The 15,662-nt window shown below is 39.7% G+C and overlaps 1 protein-coding gene across 3 annotated transcripts in view; it reads right to left on the bottom strand.

The window, feature by feature from the left end:
• Positions 1-2,257: 2,257 nt before the first annotated feature.
• LOC126187728 (mothers against decapentaplegic homolog 4) overlaps positions 2,258-15,662 on the bottom strand; it is a 146,142-nt gene continuing 132,737 nt past the window's right edge. For all 3 annotated transcript variants that reach the window (XM_049928976.1, XM_049928975.1, XM_049928974.1), the window contains one exon: positions 2,258-4,498. In XM_049928976.1, the coding sequence (XP_049784933.1) occupies positions 4,418-4,498 (81 nt within the window). In that variant the 3' untranslated portion in view covers positions 2,258-4,417. The remainder of the gene's footprint in view (positions 4,499-15,662) is intronic.

The raw sequence follows: 15,662 nt of genomic DNA, 5'->3' as shown, positions 1-15,662 counted from the left end.
TACCTGACTTCCCTCATACGTCTATCATCCTGTTACACATCCAGAACGCAATTTACCCCTTCAAAGGTTTCTACTGCACGTAGATGTGGTACATATATTTAATGTCTGCCGGCCAGAGTGGCCGTGCGGTTCTAGGCGCTGCAGTCTGGAGCCGAGCGACCACTATGGTCGCAGGTTCGAATCCTGCCTCGGGCATGGATGTGTGTGATGTCCTTAGATTAGTTAGGTTTAATTAGTTCTAAGTTCTAGGCGACTGATGGCCTCAGAAGTTAAGTCACATAGTGCTCAGAGCCATTTGAACCATTTTTTAATATCTGTTCTCAGCCTACTTCATTTAACAATAAGCAACAGTTTTATGCCATTAAAACAACATTTTTAATTAACTGTGTTCTTCCATCTCCTGCAACATGAAAACTATTAGTTCTACAGAAAGAATGAGCAGTACCCTTTTTTGTAGGGAATTTACATGTATATTGCCCCATAATTTTCCTTCAACTGGACTATTTGGCAGCCAGTAAAAGGAAATGGGGGAACGGTTATAGATACAAAAATTTGTGGTAAATACCAGGCCCCGCAGATTTGTGTTGAATCACTCTTTGAAAGCTGTGCCTTGAAATGGCATTTTGAAACATTTGTGATGTATTCTGATCATATTGTAACACTAAATCAGACAATCAATAAAAAATAGTTTGCAATTAATTCTCTGTCTTTACTATTCTTGGCACATACAGTAAATGCATATAACCAACTCTCTAATTTGAAAAGAATGTTGACTAGTCTCTTCTTTGTCTAAGGCTGTATCATTTATTGCACACCAGCCAGTAGTCATAAAATCCCTACTCAAACAAAGAGAACTGTTACTGATATATTAATACAAACCTTAATTATATCCATCCAGTGGAGCATGCAGATTTTTTCATGCAGTCCGCCCCTATAGCTGAGTGGTCAGTGCGACAGACTGCCATGCCAAGGGGCCTGGGTTCGGTTCCCGGTTGGGTCGGAGATTTTCTCCACTCAGGGACTGGGTGTTGTGTTGTCCTAATTATCATCATCTCATCTCCATCAACACGCAAGTCACCAAAGTGGCATCAACTCAAAAGAATTGCAGCAAGCGACCGGCCTACCTGACGGGAGGCCCTAGCCACAGGACATTTCTTTTCATTTCTTCATCCATTTAAATGGGCAACTATTATACAAAAATTAAAATGGAAATAATACCTAGCAATATCTACAATTTCTCTCATTCAGTCTCCTATTATTGTCAAAGTACGTTTCCTGTGGAACCATACTGACTGAACAGAGTTTCAAGTCGTCGTCAAAGCTTTTTCTTAAGTAATATTCCATATACCACTTTTTTTTTTTTCAAAACACCAGTAAATACACACTTTCTGTATCAGTGTGCATATCAGTGGTAAAGAATAAATTATCGATCATACTGTGATGTCAATAACTTATGTAAATTAGCAAATTTGTGCAGCCTTAATAGTTAAAAGTGGCTATTTTCTAGAAATTCTTCTCCAGTACAGTATATGGAAAGTGAAGCACGAAAATCTTATAGAAAGGATAGCATATAATTACATGTCAATTTCCTTCCAATACAATTACAATGCTTGCAAAAGAAAGCGATAAAATGGACCAAAATAGCAGACTATATTAATAATTGTGAGGTTACATCTGTGAGAAATTGTATATACTGATGTGATTCATACCAAAATAGTTCACCTATGAAATATTTCATCATGAATAAATTCAATACATATTTTTTTCCAAGTGTGTTTCAACTCAATTTCTCAAAAAGCATTTTCTATGGGAAAATGTTTAACTTTGCTTACATGTGCGCCTGCTCTTACTTGTGGTGAAATACTTGTTTTTATGTTTTTAATGCTGTGCTGAAATATGTACATAAGTCTGTGCACTGTGGTGAAAAACATTTACAGTGGTCGAAGTAATAGCTTTACTAGCTGGGAGGCAAACACGCAAGTGCAAGACAACTTTGTTACTGATGAAGCTTATTGATAAATTAAAGCAGAATATAAACTGCATTTATTCATTTACAAATGCACGACTAAAAAACTATTAATATAGTACTACTAGCAAACAACTGAAGATCAACAGGGGAATTATACATAATACCTGCCTGGATTGGTGATACTCTATATAATGGGAAACGGCACCCTAAAAGAGTTCCTGAAATTAATGTGAACAAGTAGAAATATTTTTTTAAAATTCTGAAACAATTAAACACAGTGATTTCTTAAGATAAAATTTATTTTCTTTCACATACAAAGTAAAACATCTCAGTAGAAATAGGTGCAAGTTTGCTCTTCAGCAGCAAGATGCTAAAGCTTTTCATGAAGACATGCTTCTTTCATCTCTAGCATTACATAAATAATTGCAATGCTCTAAGAACATAAATTTTTTGTTAACATCCACTGACATACACAGAAATCTTCTGAATGCATGAGGATTCCATATAGTTCTTATGTTCACAATTATACCAGTTTATCCACGTGAGTAATATTTACATTATCAGTTATGTGTATTTTCCACTGTCAGCAAGGTGCATTAACTGAATAATATTACTGATTGGGCAAAAAATACAGTCCACTTCCTAATGCATTCAGTATTACATTCACACAATTTCTTAAGCAGTGCTCTTAGCCACGTACATAACCTGCTACATAGAATCTCAATCATCCACCACTCTAAGCTTTTAATACATTTGATTAATTTAGGAACTATAATCCCATGGTCATGTTCCTCGATGTACAAGTTGCTGTTAGTAAATGTGTGGCACAACCTTTCAGAGTCCATCAGCTATGACAGAATGACATACTACCAATGACTTGAAACTAAGTGACTCATGCCAAAAGATAACAAAATCAAATGCTTCGGGAATAGGTTAGGCCAGTTGAGACTAACATATGCATCAGAAAGCAGGTCAGGCATTAGGATAAAAAAAAATTATAAAAGCAAGCAAATAGCTCTCTCAGTTATGACTGATTTACATAGCAAGACTTAATACAATAACTAAAGAATCTTCATAAAGAAAGGAGCATGCTGGGAACCATAATATACAGCAGGGAATGACCACCTACTTGCCTATCAGGAACAATGAAACCAATTTAACAACCTTACATCATACTGAGACTATTTCATTTATCACTGTCCATGATAATGCCATTAGAGGCAGTCACAATTTTTAAATTCTCTACAAATGTGTGTAAAGAAACAAGCTAAAAAGTCAATGCATACTAAATCTTTACTGAAAACTGACTTGATGCCACACTATCAGGGTCACATGCAGCAAATACAAACATTTGAACTAAATTAATTCATCAGGCTTTTGTAATAGCAGTCACTTTTCCATACATTTACCTTAGATTCTGTGAAACTTATTACTTTTATGAATCCAAGCTAGGTATACAATATTAGCATATGTCTTTCATGCTTTTTTTCTGGTTTCACGAATGAGACATGTACTTTCCACTTCTATAAAAAGCCTCCACTGATTAAAAATCAGTTGAAGAAAATCTCACAACAGTAGACACACAAGCTTTAACATCTGTCTTTTGCAGAAAGGATCACTCACTCATTTATTCCGAAGTTGCATCTTATTACAACTGAACTCTACTTCCATTATGCAACTATCTTCTTGGAGACACACACAGCTCTTACCTAAATACAAACTGCTGTGAAGATTCACATTTCACAGAGTTTCTACACTCGACTCTGCTCTGGTCAACAAATCTGACAGGAGTTACATTTCTCTGTCTGTGGACATGATTCACTGCCCACCAGACCTTATCATATATTAAAAACAGGGAAACACCCTCATTCAAAGGCTGTCACTTGTTCCCAAGAGCATTACATCACAATATCCTTATACTTATTTTGCAAAACAACTCCAACATTAACGATTTCCTTGCATTTTCACCTCACAAAATCCTTTGCTGCCAGCATTGTTTCCTATAAACTACAATTTTTAAGTGGTTACCTTCATTTTATACAAACAATGTGCTAGATTGCACATACATGCCTCGTTACAAAGACTGCTCTTCTATTTAGACTGATAGAAGGGAGCTGTAGTTGCCAGTCAGCACAGATTCTACCACAAAGATTCTCTGCACCTATATGTAATGTTTAAACTGCATTACAATTTGGCACATGTCTGTTTAAATATCAAACTTCCATCCTGAACGTAACTTTGTGCCATTTCTGATAAACACTTGACTGTACAGCATAACGAACATCAAAAAGTAGTAAAAATGCTTTGATAAAATACTTTAAGTGTAGTCTCAAAAGGGAATGGATTGTATCGACTGATACATCCTGACTTGTACTCAGAAACAGTAATAAAGTACAAAATAAATACAGATGGGCAGTGTAACATAACATCATGGAACAATAACCTCTTTCACTCGATGCCTCTTGGTCCATCAATTGGCATCGTGTGTAGAACCTCGTCCAACAACTGCAATGCTCTGTGCAGGTGTACCTGAAATAAATTACTTTTATTAGCTGCTGAGGAGTGCCCACACTACACAGGAAAAATCAATCTCCCTCTCTCATGTGTGTAAGGGGGAGAGTGAGGGGTGGAGGGATAGAGCGATGGGGAGGAGTTAATGAAGGGGAGGGAAGGCGTGAAGGCAAAAGTGAGGGGTGGAGGCCGGGGAGGAAAGGAGTGGGGTGAAGTGAGGGAGGGAAGAAGGGAGAGAGTGAGGGGAGTAGTAATATGGGAGATAATGAGGAGTAGTAACAGGTAATGGGTGGGTGGGGGACAGGGAAGTGAGAGTGTGGTGTTGGAGGGAGAGTGTGAAGGGGGGTAGTTGACACATCCATGCCCGAGGCAGGATTCAAACCTGCGACCGTAGCGGCCACGCGGTTCCAGACTGTAGCGCCTTTAACCGCTTGGCCACCACGGCTGGCATGATGAAGAGGCATTAGTTCTCAAAATCTACAGTGAATTTGGTTGGGCTGTATCAAATGTCAGTCACTGAGAGACTTTTCAGAGTTTGTGGATACAGAGTTTACGGGAATTTTATGAGAGAGCCATACAAGATGGCTCTTGCTACTTCCTCAATTGACGGAGTTGTATACTGCTGGTCTGCCATCAAATTGTATTTTATTTCAAAGACAATAAAGATTGTTCAAGACTGATTTGACAGTTTGTGACATCAAGCGAGGAGCAGGATGCTGAAGAAACTGAACATTCACTTCCTGAATGCTGTCTATATTCTCTGCAACATATTTTGCCCCTATTTGAAACTGCCATTAGAAAACTGGAAAACAGCTCTATTATTTCTGTTTAGTTGGACATAATGATAAGGGGCCTTAAGAGCAAGCTAGAGAGCAGGAAACAAGAATGAAAGTTTATGAAAGCCTGGAACAAATTGCAAGATCACAGAGGCAGGGGTTTTGAAAATGTTGTACAATCTTTCTTGTCAAATTGCATTGATTATTTGTCCTAAAACTGTAACTTTTCTGAGGACAACATGTTCAATTTGCTTACTAGTTTTTTGCTTAACAAAAAATAAGAATTTTGTCTGCACTGGCATTATTTTTTAAAGGTTACAAACCAACTGAATCTCACCATGCATGAAAATCAGCTACACAATGAGTTCTGCGACTTCTGTAATGCGTATCCTGGACTTGATAAAACTAGGGAGATTTGGATAGATTTCTTCAAGCAGCAGACAACAATTTATTGATGTCTTCCATTCCCAACTGCTTAAGCTTATATCATACATATTTTCAGTCCCTACCAGTAACTCATTCGCTGAAAGAATCTACAGTTTGATGAAGACCCAATGGTCAGACGAAAGAAATCAGGAAAACAGCAATCAATAACACAAAGTATTATGGACAGTGTAAATTACTATACGTCTAGCACGTTTCAGACAACCTATCATGCTGTAACCACTCCTCAATTTTCTTTATTCTTCCCCCCTCCCTGTAACAGCAAAATCACAAATGCACCTCATGTATACTAGTGTTTGTCAACTATTTCATTTCTTGAACTATGTTACATTCTATTATTATAGTTATAGAGTTTTTATTCTTAACACTGTGATGCAATTAATTTTGCATCAAGTTAACTGGTTCATGAGCTAGCTTGATTTGAATATTTCGTAAGTTCACCTCCATGCAAAAATCTAAAACCTTAAATTTAATTTTCAGATCCAACCATCAACCGGTTTTATTTATGGATGTCCATCCTATCGCATGGACGAGGGACGTCAGCTGATGTATATATGAGAGAAAGTACCACTACAGCAGAGAATGTCTTTATTGTCTTACACGACTAGTTTTGGCGGCACATTACCACCATCCCTAGGCCCCATCACTGCCAAAAGAGTATTAGATTTCCTCGGTGCATTTATTGTGTATTTCTTGTTACTAGTACACGTGGACTAGCTTTCTTCAGGAGTCTCTACTTGACAACGTGTTGTCTCCAATGCAATCACATGTACATACCCAAGGCCAAATATTGTTGAACTGGAGAAAATGATTAGTTTCTCTCAAAAATCTACATTTTAAAAGTTATTAGTTAAATAAGATTTGATTGTTAAAGTTGTAAACCAATGTAGATGATAAGTTCTCTAAATTCTGCACATCATTTAAATTAATTTTTAAGGCAACATTTCCTCAAGCAGGCACTTCAAAGCACCAGCTAAGGCAAATGGATGTATAATTGCAGTTATTAGAAATTCTTTCCAGACACTCAGATTCATTAGGTCTTTACAAAACTGCTAGAGGTACATGTGACTGCATTGGACACAACACGGTGTTGAGTAGAGACTCCTGAGGAAAGCTAGCCCACATGCACTAGTAACAAGGACTCCACAGTAAATGCGCCAAGGAAATCTAATACTCTTTTGGCAGTAATGGAGCCGGAGGATGGCAGTAATATGCCACCGAAATTTGTTGTGTGAGACAATAAAGACATGCTCAAGGTACAGCTGTGGTGTTACTTTCTCTTACATCAACCAATTTTGTTGGCCAAGTATTGTTGACCCTGGAAAAATAATTAGTTTCTCTCAAAAATCTGATTTTTAAAGATGTAAATCAATGCAGATGCTGATTTCTCTAGATTCTGCACATTGTTTAAATTAATTTTTTGAGGAAACATTTCCTAAAGTAGGCACTTCTAAGTAGCATCTAAGGAAAACACTCATGTTTCTAAGTTCTTCACAGAACTGCTACAGTAGTCCACAGTTCCTAGACACTATTAGAGCTATAAAAAATATGACAATACTGAATAAAAAAGAATTAATGACAAAAAATATGTAATGCAAAAAATAAAAGCAAAGTACTACAGCATGTTGTAAAGCATGAAACTGGAAAAGGCAAGCTCATGTATAATTACACACAAATCAAAGATGGAGGTAGAATTAAAGAAAATCATAAAGAACTGGCAAATTTTTGTAAATGACTACACACTAAAGTGTCATTACTCTGGCCCACAATAGTCCATCCTCTCAGTAATCTGGCCCACAATCAGCCTCAAGCAGGAATGATGAAAACAATAATGAAATCTCTTGTGCAACAATATTTTTAGGCTTGAACAGACAAAGAGAGAATCAAAAACGTACAAGAAAGTTATGATGAAAGTGATAAGGAAGAGCACACAAAAGGAGAGAACATAAAGATATCTCACACTGCTGGTGCTGAAGCTGCAGATGTTTTTCTGCAGTACATTATGCAACAATCAGAAAAATGCAGTACTAATGTAATGCTCGTAAAACTGTTGTGTGATAAAGCACACTGCTGTCGTGTCTCATCATTGTGACAATAAAAATTTGGGATGTGTTTCATAGTGAGTGATACTACTGTATATGTACACACTCAAGAACTAAGTTTCCTATGAAAATGAATGTATCTTTGGACAAAGTATAACCTCTATGTGTTTACATTAAAGACACTCTCAATAATCTGGCACCTGTATGTGTATGGACTGGTCAGATTAGAAGTGTCTATCATATCTCTCTGGTATTGTATAAAATGCAGTCCAATAAAATGTGGAGCACCGTGATCTGCACGCCACAAGCACCACACATCGGAGGGTCCTCTCGCTGGAGTCAAAATCCATGCGTCATAGGGCTGTGGCCAATGCGAAGAAGAGTAAGGAGGACCTCGTCCCATCAACGTGGCTGGAAGTAAGTTTGCCACAGCCGAGTTGTGGGCTTGACGACATGGAGCTTGTTGTCGGTCACTTCTAGGCACTCATCTTCCCAATGACACAGGACTTTATACCTCAACAGTAAGGTGAGAACATGCAGGTGCAGGGGGATAGTACACCGAAAGACCTGACGGTCAGGACATGCCTCCTTGGCTGCTCAGTAGCCGCCTCTACGAGGGCCAGGTTGTCGACAGTGGACCGATATTGGCGGAATCCACACTGAGAATGGCTAAGGAGTTGCCTGGTCTCTAAAAGCCAGACCAGACGACTGTTAACCATTCGCTACATGGTCTTTCCTATACAGCTCATGAAGGTGATGCTCCGATAACTACTTGGACATGTGCAGTCCTTTCCTGGTTTGAGGAGAGGGATCAGAATTGCCTCCTTTCAAGAGTTGGGGAAGTTGCCTGTCTGCCATATTAGATAAAAACATTTGAGGAGGATTTCCTGGAACACTGCTGGCACATGTGGAAGCATGCATACTGGATGTGGTTGTGACTGGGTGCAGTCTCATAAGTCTCAGCCGGTGCCGATTTGAGCTCTCACATGGAGAAGGGACAGTTGTAGGCCTCAGAACCGTTGGACCTGAAGTCCAACTTTTCCCTCTCTACAGATGCTTAGTAGCGATGAAACACTGGATCCTGACTTGCAGTGGCAGTAGATTGTGCAAAATGCTCAGCCAGCATCTGAGCAAAGTCTCTGGGTGTCATCTGAAGGCACCCTTGTTTCAGCAATGCTGCTATTGGTAAATGGCTGCATGTACTGTAAATCCTCTGGATGGCTTCCCATACTTTTGTGGAACAAGTGGAACAGTTGAAGAAAACCAGGAACTCCTTTGATGACCATTTTTTGCTCTCTTTAAAGACATGGTGAGCCTTGGCTCTCGCATTTCGAAAGGCGGTGAGAGTTTCCGCAGTGGTGTGGCATTTAAACTGTCGAAGAGCTACACACCTGTCCCAGATGGCTGAATAGCGCTCTTCTGTCCACCAAGGTACAGGTTGCCACTTAAGTGGGCCGAAAGACTTTGGTATGGTCACGTCAGCAGCATGGTGGATCACACGTGTGATATGATCCACCCATTCCTGGATGCTGTCACGGCATTCTAAGACAGCCAACTGACTGAATAGCAGCCAGTTAGTCCTGCCAATCATCCATGTTGGCAGCTTCTGTTCCAGCAACACACTATCCAGGAGGTGAATATGGATGGGGAAGTGATTGCTGGAATGAAGGTCATCAATGACCTCCCAATCGGTTTGGGCTGGAGAGCAGAGGGAAAAGTCGATGGCTAAGAATGATCCAGTAGCAGCACAGAAATGAGTCGGAGTACCAGTGTTGAGGATGCACACAACACTTGAGATGTCAGGAGGCTCCCCAACACTCGACCCTGAGGGCAAGTAGAGGTTGAGCCCTGCAGGACATGATGGGCATTGAAGTCTCCCAGGAGGGGAAATGGTCAAGGAGTTGTTCTATAAGATCGGAGTCTACTGCATCCAGAGGAGGTAAATAAAGGGAGCAAACTATAAGCACCCGATGTGAATGAATTTCACCTGCAACTGCTTGCAGGTTGGTACTCAGGTGGAAAGCAGAGGAGTGGTGGCCATTACTGACAAGCACGGTGACCCCTTCTTTGGCCCTTTCCCCAGTCAGGTCATCCTTGCGACAGAGCATATAGCCCCTTAGTACAGGAGCATCAGATGTTTTGAAATGTGTTGCCTGTAAACTCATGCACAGGGGGCATTGCTGTGCTACGGGTTTCAGTTCCTCCACAAGTGTCCAGAATCCATTCATGTTCCACTGTATAATGGGAGCCATCAATCAGGGTGGGACTACCTTCATCCTGACTTTCTGACAGAGAGGGGAGCCCACAATCAGTGGTGGCTCTGTTTTGGTGTGAGATGATTGCCCCAGTCTGACATCAATCTCCATCGCCTCTGGAGAAAAGTCGAGAGAGACGTCAGAGAGAATGACATCAACATCAGTCTCTGCAGTCTCCTTCAGTGGGTGAGTCTTTGCTTTTGATTTCGTTTTTTTGGTTTGAGGCGGCTTTGGAGTCACAACCTCAGAAGTGGTAGGGGGTGTAGCAGTGGTGGCTGGTGCACAAGACTTGACCTGTGGAGGAGCTGGAAGGGCTATGATATCAGCAATCACGGCCTTTTCTGAAGTTCAGGGAGGAGGGGGCATGCTTCAAAGTAACTGCAGCAGCACATGTGCATTCACAAACACAGGTGCTAGTGCTGACAGTAGCAACCTCCTTTTGTGTAGCAGCATCAGTTTTCAGGACAGGCCAATTCAGAATGCAGTGAACGTGGGTGGCTGCGCATGGACCTGTATAACTTCTTCGCTTCACCATACGGGATGTGCTTTGTGGTTTTGATCTCCTGGATCTTCCGCTTCTCGAGGAAAACTCTGCAGTCCCTGCTCCACACAGGTTGATCCCCAGAGCAGTTGACACACTTTGGAACAGAGGAGCAACCAATTCCCTCATGGGTGGCTTTCCCACATTTCCTGCAAGTGGCTTCCCCTCTGCAGCCAAGAGTAGTGTGCCCAAAGTGCTGGCATTTAATACACCACATTGGATTGGGGTAATAAGGCTGTACACTGAGATGATGAAACCCACCTTCACTTGCCCTGGTAGTATGGTGCTGTTAAAAGTAAGGATAAACGAGTCTGATTTGACGAGAGCACCATTCACCCGTCTCATAATGTATTGCACGTCGACAATGCCTTCCCGGGACCATTCAGCTTTCAGTTCTTCTTGGGAAATGTCAACTAGATCCCTGCAAGTCACAACACCTTTGCTGTAGTTCAAGGTGTTGTGCAATTCAGTTTCTATCGCAAACTCCCCAAGGCATTGTGCTTTCTGAAGGTTCTTGAACTGTTGGAAACAAGATGTTTCAACCAACAGGGTCTCATTTCACAAGCGATTTTAAGGTGCCAGCAATGCCTTCTACACCTTTCTGTATGTAAAATGGTGAAACTTTGTCAAAACTCCCCTCTTTTCTTTTAACTATAAGAAACACATTCTGCGAAGCAACATGCATTTTGTTACTACTGACTGAATCAGGAGGACTGGCTACACGAGCCCTCTTGTTGGACTGGACATTGGTACCATCCAGCGGCCCACCCTTTCTGCTGGGTGGGGGTAAAGAGAATTTCGGAGGATCCATTTCACAAGCAGCTAGGAAAATAAGGGTTCACTGAGACAGAGCTCCAAGTGCCTGAGTAAGCCTTATATAACTGAGATGCGGCAGGTTCCCCAGAGGTTGCCCACTAATGACTGTTCCACCTCAACAGCCATGCATCTCATCAGTGCGCAGCACACCTACACCTCGAGACTGAGGGTTTTTTTTTTTTTTTTTTTTTTAAATAGAGGTTTAAGATCTCTGTTCCCTGTGACACACAAAATTCCACCGTCGCACTGTGCGGTGGTCACTGAAGCATGTCCAGAGCTTACAGTGGCAGAGAACTGGCGGCACTTACCAGTTCCCAGCTTAGGAACCCCGGGGTCGCCAAGCCCGTACTCAGCAAACAAATGCCAAGCCCCTGAGAGCCCTGGTATTGTGGAGAAGTTGCAATAACATCTTTGTAAAACACAGGTAGCACTCATTGAGACGTACACAACAAGCACACTGATGTTTCCCCATAATGGAGCTTGCAGTCAGGAAGACAATAGGAAAATTAAAAAAAAAAAAGAAGTCAGCAGGAATAGAAGAGACTCCGGCCCTCTTCTGAATGCATGCATAGACAGCATACAAGCCCCATTAACAAACATAATAAATGAATCAATCATAAAGGATAGTCTAATGTGTTACACAAATAAATACTTTTTTAATGAAGCACAGCTTGATTTCCAGTGGGAAAAGTATAATATCAGCTGTTACACATTTAAAAAAAGTGGTACTTGAAGCTATTATCAAAGATGACCATGTTACAGGTATATTCTTAAACTTTACCAAGGCTTTAGACACTGCTGACCATAAAATACTACTAAACAAGCTAGAAGCACTACGTGTAATAGGAATAGCAAATGAGTGGTTCCAGACTTTCCTGGAACAGTGGGTGCAGATGGCAGGAGAGGTTACATGACTGCTGGTCACAAATTTTTAGTAGAACAATTGTCAGACCAAGAAAAATATAAACACAAGTGTCCGTCAGTGTAGTATACAGTATACAGGGTCCAATTCCTTTCTTAATATACATATCCATGACTTTCCAGACAGTTTAAGACATGGTGTTTGCTGATGACAGAAACATCATGCTCACTGATAAAACACCAAAATGCAAAGAAAAGTAAATGAAACCTTTGAGGACATTTATGACTGGGCAGTGCGTGATAAGTTATGTTGAATATAAAGAAAACAAACAATATGCACTTCAGCATAATGAGGGAAAACAACTGTCACATTAAGCTTAGGTGATGAATCTAAAGACTGTAACAAACACAAAGTTTTTAGGGATGAATATTGGTAGTCAGTTATCATGAAATGAACACACAAAGGTATTGACAAAAATAGTGTCATCAGCGTGTTGTGCTCTTAGCATCCTATCATCAGTGTGTAGCAGCCAATGTATTGCAGTGACGTGCAGTTCCTATGTACGCACAATTCTTAGCTAGGCGATTCTTCTCTGGGTATCGAAGACACGCAAAGCATGGAAACAGTTTTTGAACTGCAGAAAAGGGCCATAAGAGCAATAATTAGATGTAGTAGTTGGGCTTACTGTAAAGAACTATTTAAAGAATGGTATCCTTATTGCACCAAGTGAGTACATCTACCAATGTGTTGTGCACATTGTGGAAAACAGTTCTAAGTACTTCATTAATAGTTCTACACATAATTATGAAACAAGAGCCAGTTTGGACTTATATTATTATTATTATTAGTTGTAAAGCTCCCAACATGGAAGACGCTAAGTAAAGATGGTTCACTTCTGGGGCTTCTTATTCTTCTTGTTTGCCCACCAGGTCTTCATTCTTTGCGAGAATTCAGCTTTTCTTTCTTCGCTCCATTTTGTTCCAGTTCTTGGCGCTTTTGTCTCTGGTTTGACCTCCCATTTGTCAACTTTAAGTTTGAAATTGTTTCTTTTGTTCATGTCTTCAGTAGTAATGTTGGCTAATTCCAGATCTTTCTTTACATTTTTGATCCATTCTCCTCCATTAACAAGGGATGCTACGTATCTTACTATTCTTTTTGTAAGTCTGTGATCGGGAAGTCTCATTATGTGGCCATAGAATTTTAGACGCCTCTTCCTCATGTCTATCTCTATGTTAGAATATTCTTCAATTTTAGAATTTTTCTGTAATCTATACCCCTCTTTGGTCCATCTTGGTCCCAGAATTTTCCTAATGATTTTCCTTTCCTCTTTCTTCAGGTTTTCCATATCTGTTTTTCTTTTAAGTGTCAAGGTTTCGCTGGCATATAGCATTATTGGTTTAATTACCGACTTATAATGTTTAATTTTTGTATTTATAGATAGACATTTTTTATTGTAAATGTTTTGGACCAGCCCTAGACCCCTACGAGCTTTTAATATTCTTTCTTGTTGTGAGTATTTTTCAGAAATTATCTCTCCTAAATATTTAAAGTATGGTACCCTCTTAATTTCTCCATATTTGGTTTGTAACTTAGAAATTTCTAGATTTGTTGTTGTACACACTGTTTTCTCAAAAGATATTTGTAGGCCAACTTTTCCTGCACACTCTTTTAAGGTTTCTATCTGTTTGACTGCCATTTCACTAGAATCTGCCATTATTGCAAGATCGTCTGCGTAGGCTAAGTAGGGGATTTGTAGGTCATCTTTTTTGGTTCCCAGTGATATTGGTTTCCAGTACTTTTCTTTTTTGAGTTCTTTTTCCCATTCTGCCATGACTCTATCCAGAACTAAGTTAAATAACAGAGGTGATAATCCATCACCTTGTCTAACCCCAGTTTTTATCTCAAATGATTTTGAAAGTTTTCCCATGAATTTCACTTTGCATTTTGTATTTGTTAATGTCTGCTCTATGATGTTCTGTGTCTTCTTATCCAGTCCTTGTTCTTCAAGAATTTTAAATAGTGTGGGCCTGTGAATTGAATCATATGCCTTTTTAAAGTCGACAAAGACATATACTGTAGGCTTCCTTCGCATTTGTCTCATCCTTGTAATCAATTTCAAGTTTAAAATTTGTTCTGGACATGATCTGTTTGGTCTGAAACCAGCTTGGAAATCTGAGATTTTGGGTTCTAGCAGTTTTTGTGTTCTTTCAAGAAGACAAGCTGATAATATCTTGTATGTGACGGCAAGTAAGGAGATTCCTCTATAGTTGTTCACATCCGATTTATCACCTTTTTTATGTAATGGATGTATTAGGGCACATTTCCAATCTTCTGGTATTTCTTCAGTAACCCATATGTTTTGAATAATTTTAACTAGCTCATTTCTTGAGTTAGACCCTAGACTTTTGAGAAATTCGGCTACAATTCCATCTTCTCCTGATGCTTTGTTATTTTTGAGTTTGTTTATGTGTTTGATAATTTCTTCTTCAGTTGGTGGTACAGAGTCTTGCTGTTGCGGGGCTTTAGTGCTGGATATTGGAAGAGCTTCTGTTGGTTCTGGACAGTTTAGTAGCGTTTCAAAATATTTGGCTAATTCTTCACAGTTTTCTTCGTCGCTTAGTGCCAGATTCCCATCTGATTTCCGAAAACAGACATTTTGAGGGATATACCTTTTAATTTGGTTTGCAAAAGTTTTGTAGAATCCATGCGTATTATAATTTTTAAAATCTGCGTCTATTGATTCCAGTTGCTGAGTTACATACTTTCTCTTCTCTTGTCTAATAAGTTTATTTGAAAGTTTCCGTGTTTCTAAAAAGTTTTGAAGAGTTTTCTCATTTTTATTTGAACTGTACTTCGCAAAGGCTTCTGTACGAACTTGAATTGCCTTTTCGCATTCCATATTCCACCATGGATGTTTGTGCTTCTTCTTCAATGGTATTTGCTCCTTCGCTATTTTTGTGATTTTTTCCTTGAATGTTTCCCAGTTGTTTGCGGGAGAATTTTCCCATTTTTTAATTGTTTCTGATTCTGTTAGTTTTTGTAGGTCAAATTTTGGGATTGCTGGTGGAATTCTTGGTGTTTTCCTTCTTGGGGTGAATTGGACCCGAACTCTTGTGAGATAATGATCTGAGTCAATATTTGAACCTCTCCTAACCTGGATATCTCTGATCTCTTTTTGGAAGTTATATGAGATGGCCACATGGTCAATTTGAAATTCTCCCAACTGGCTTATAGGGGATCTCCAGGTCTTCTGTTTTCTTGGTTTCTTATTGAATGAAGTTGAGCTGATTTTCATGTTGAATTGTTGACAAAGTTGGATTAGTCGCATGCCATTTTTGTTGGTCAATTTGTGTGCTGGGTATAGCCCAACCGTCTTCCTGTATTTCTTTTCTCTGCCAATCTGTGCATTGAAATCTCCAAGAAGTATTTTGACATCATTCCTCGGT

The sequence above is a fragment of the Schistocerca cancellata genome, chromosome 5 (assembly GCF_023864275.1).
Source record: "Schistocerca cancellata isolate TAMUIC-IGC-003103 chromosome 5, iqSchCanc2.1, whole genome shotgun sequence".
Lineage (NCBI taxonomy): Eukaryota > Metazoa > Arthropoda > Insecta > Orthoptera > Acrididae > Schistocerca > Schistocerca cancellata.
This window is presented reverse-complemented; position numbering and strand designations above follow the sequence as displayed.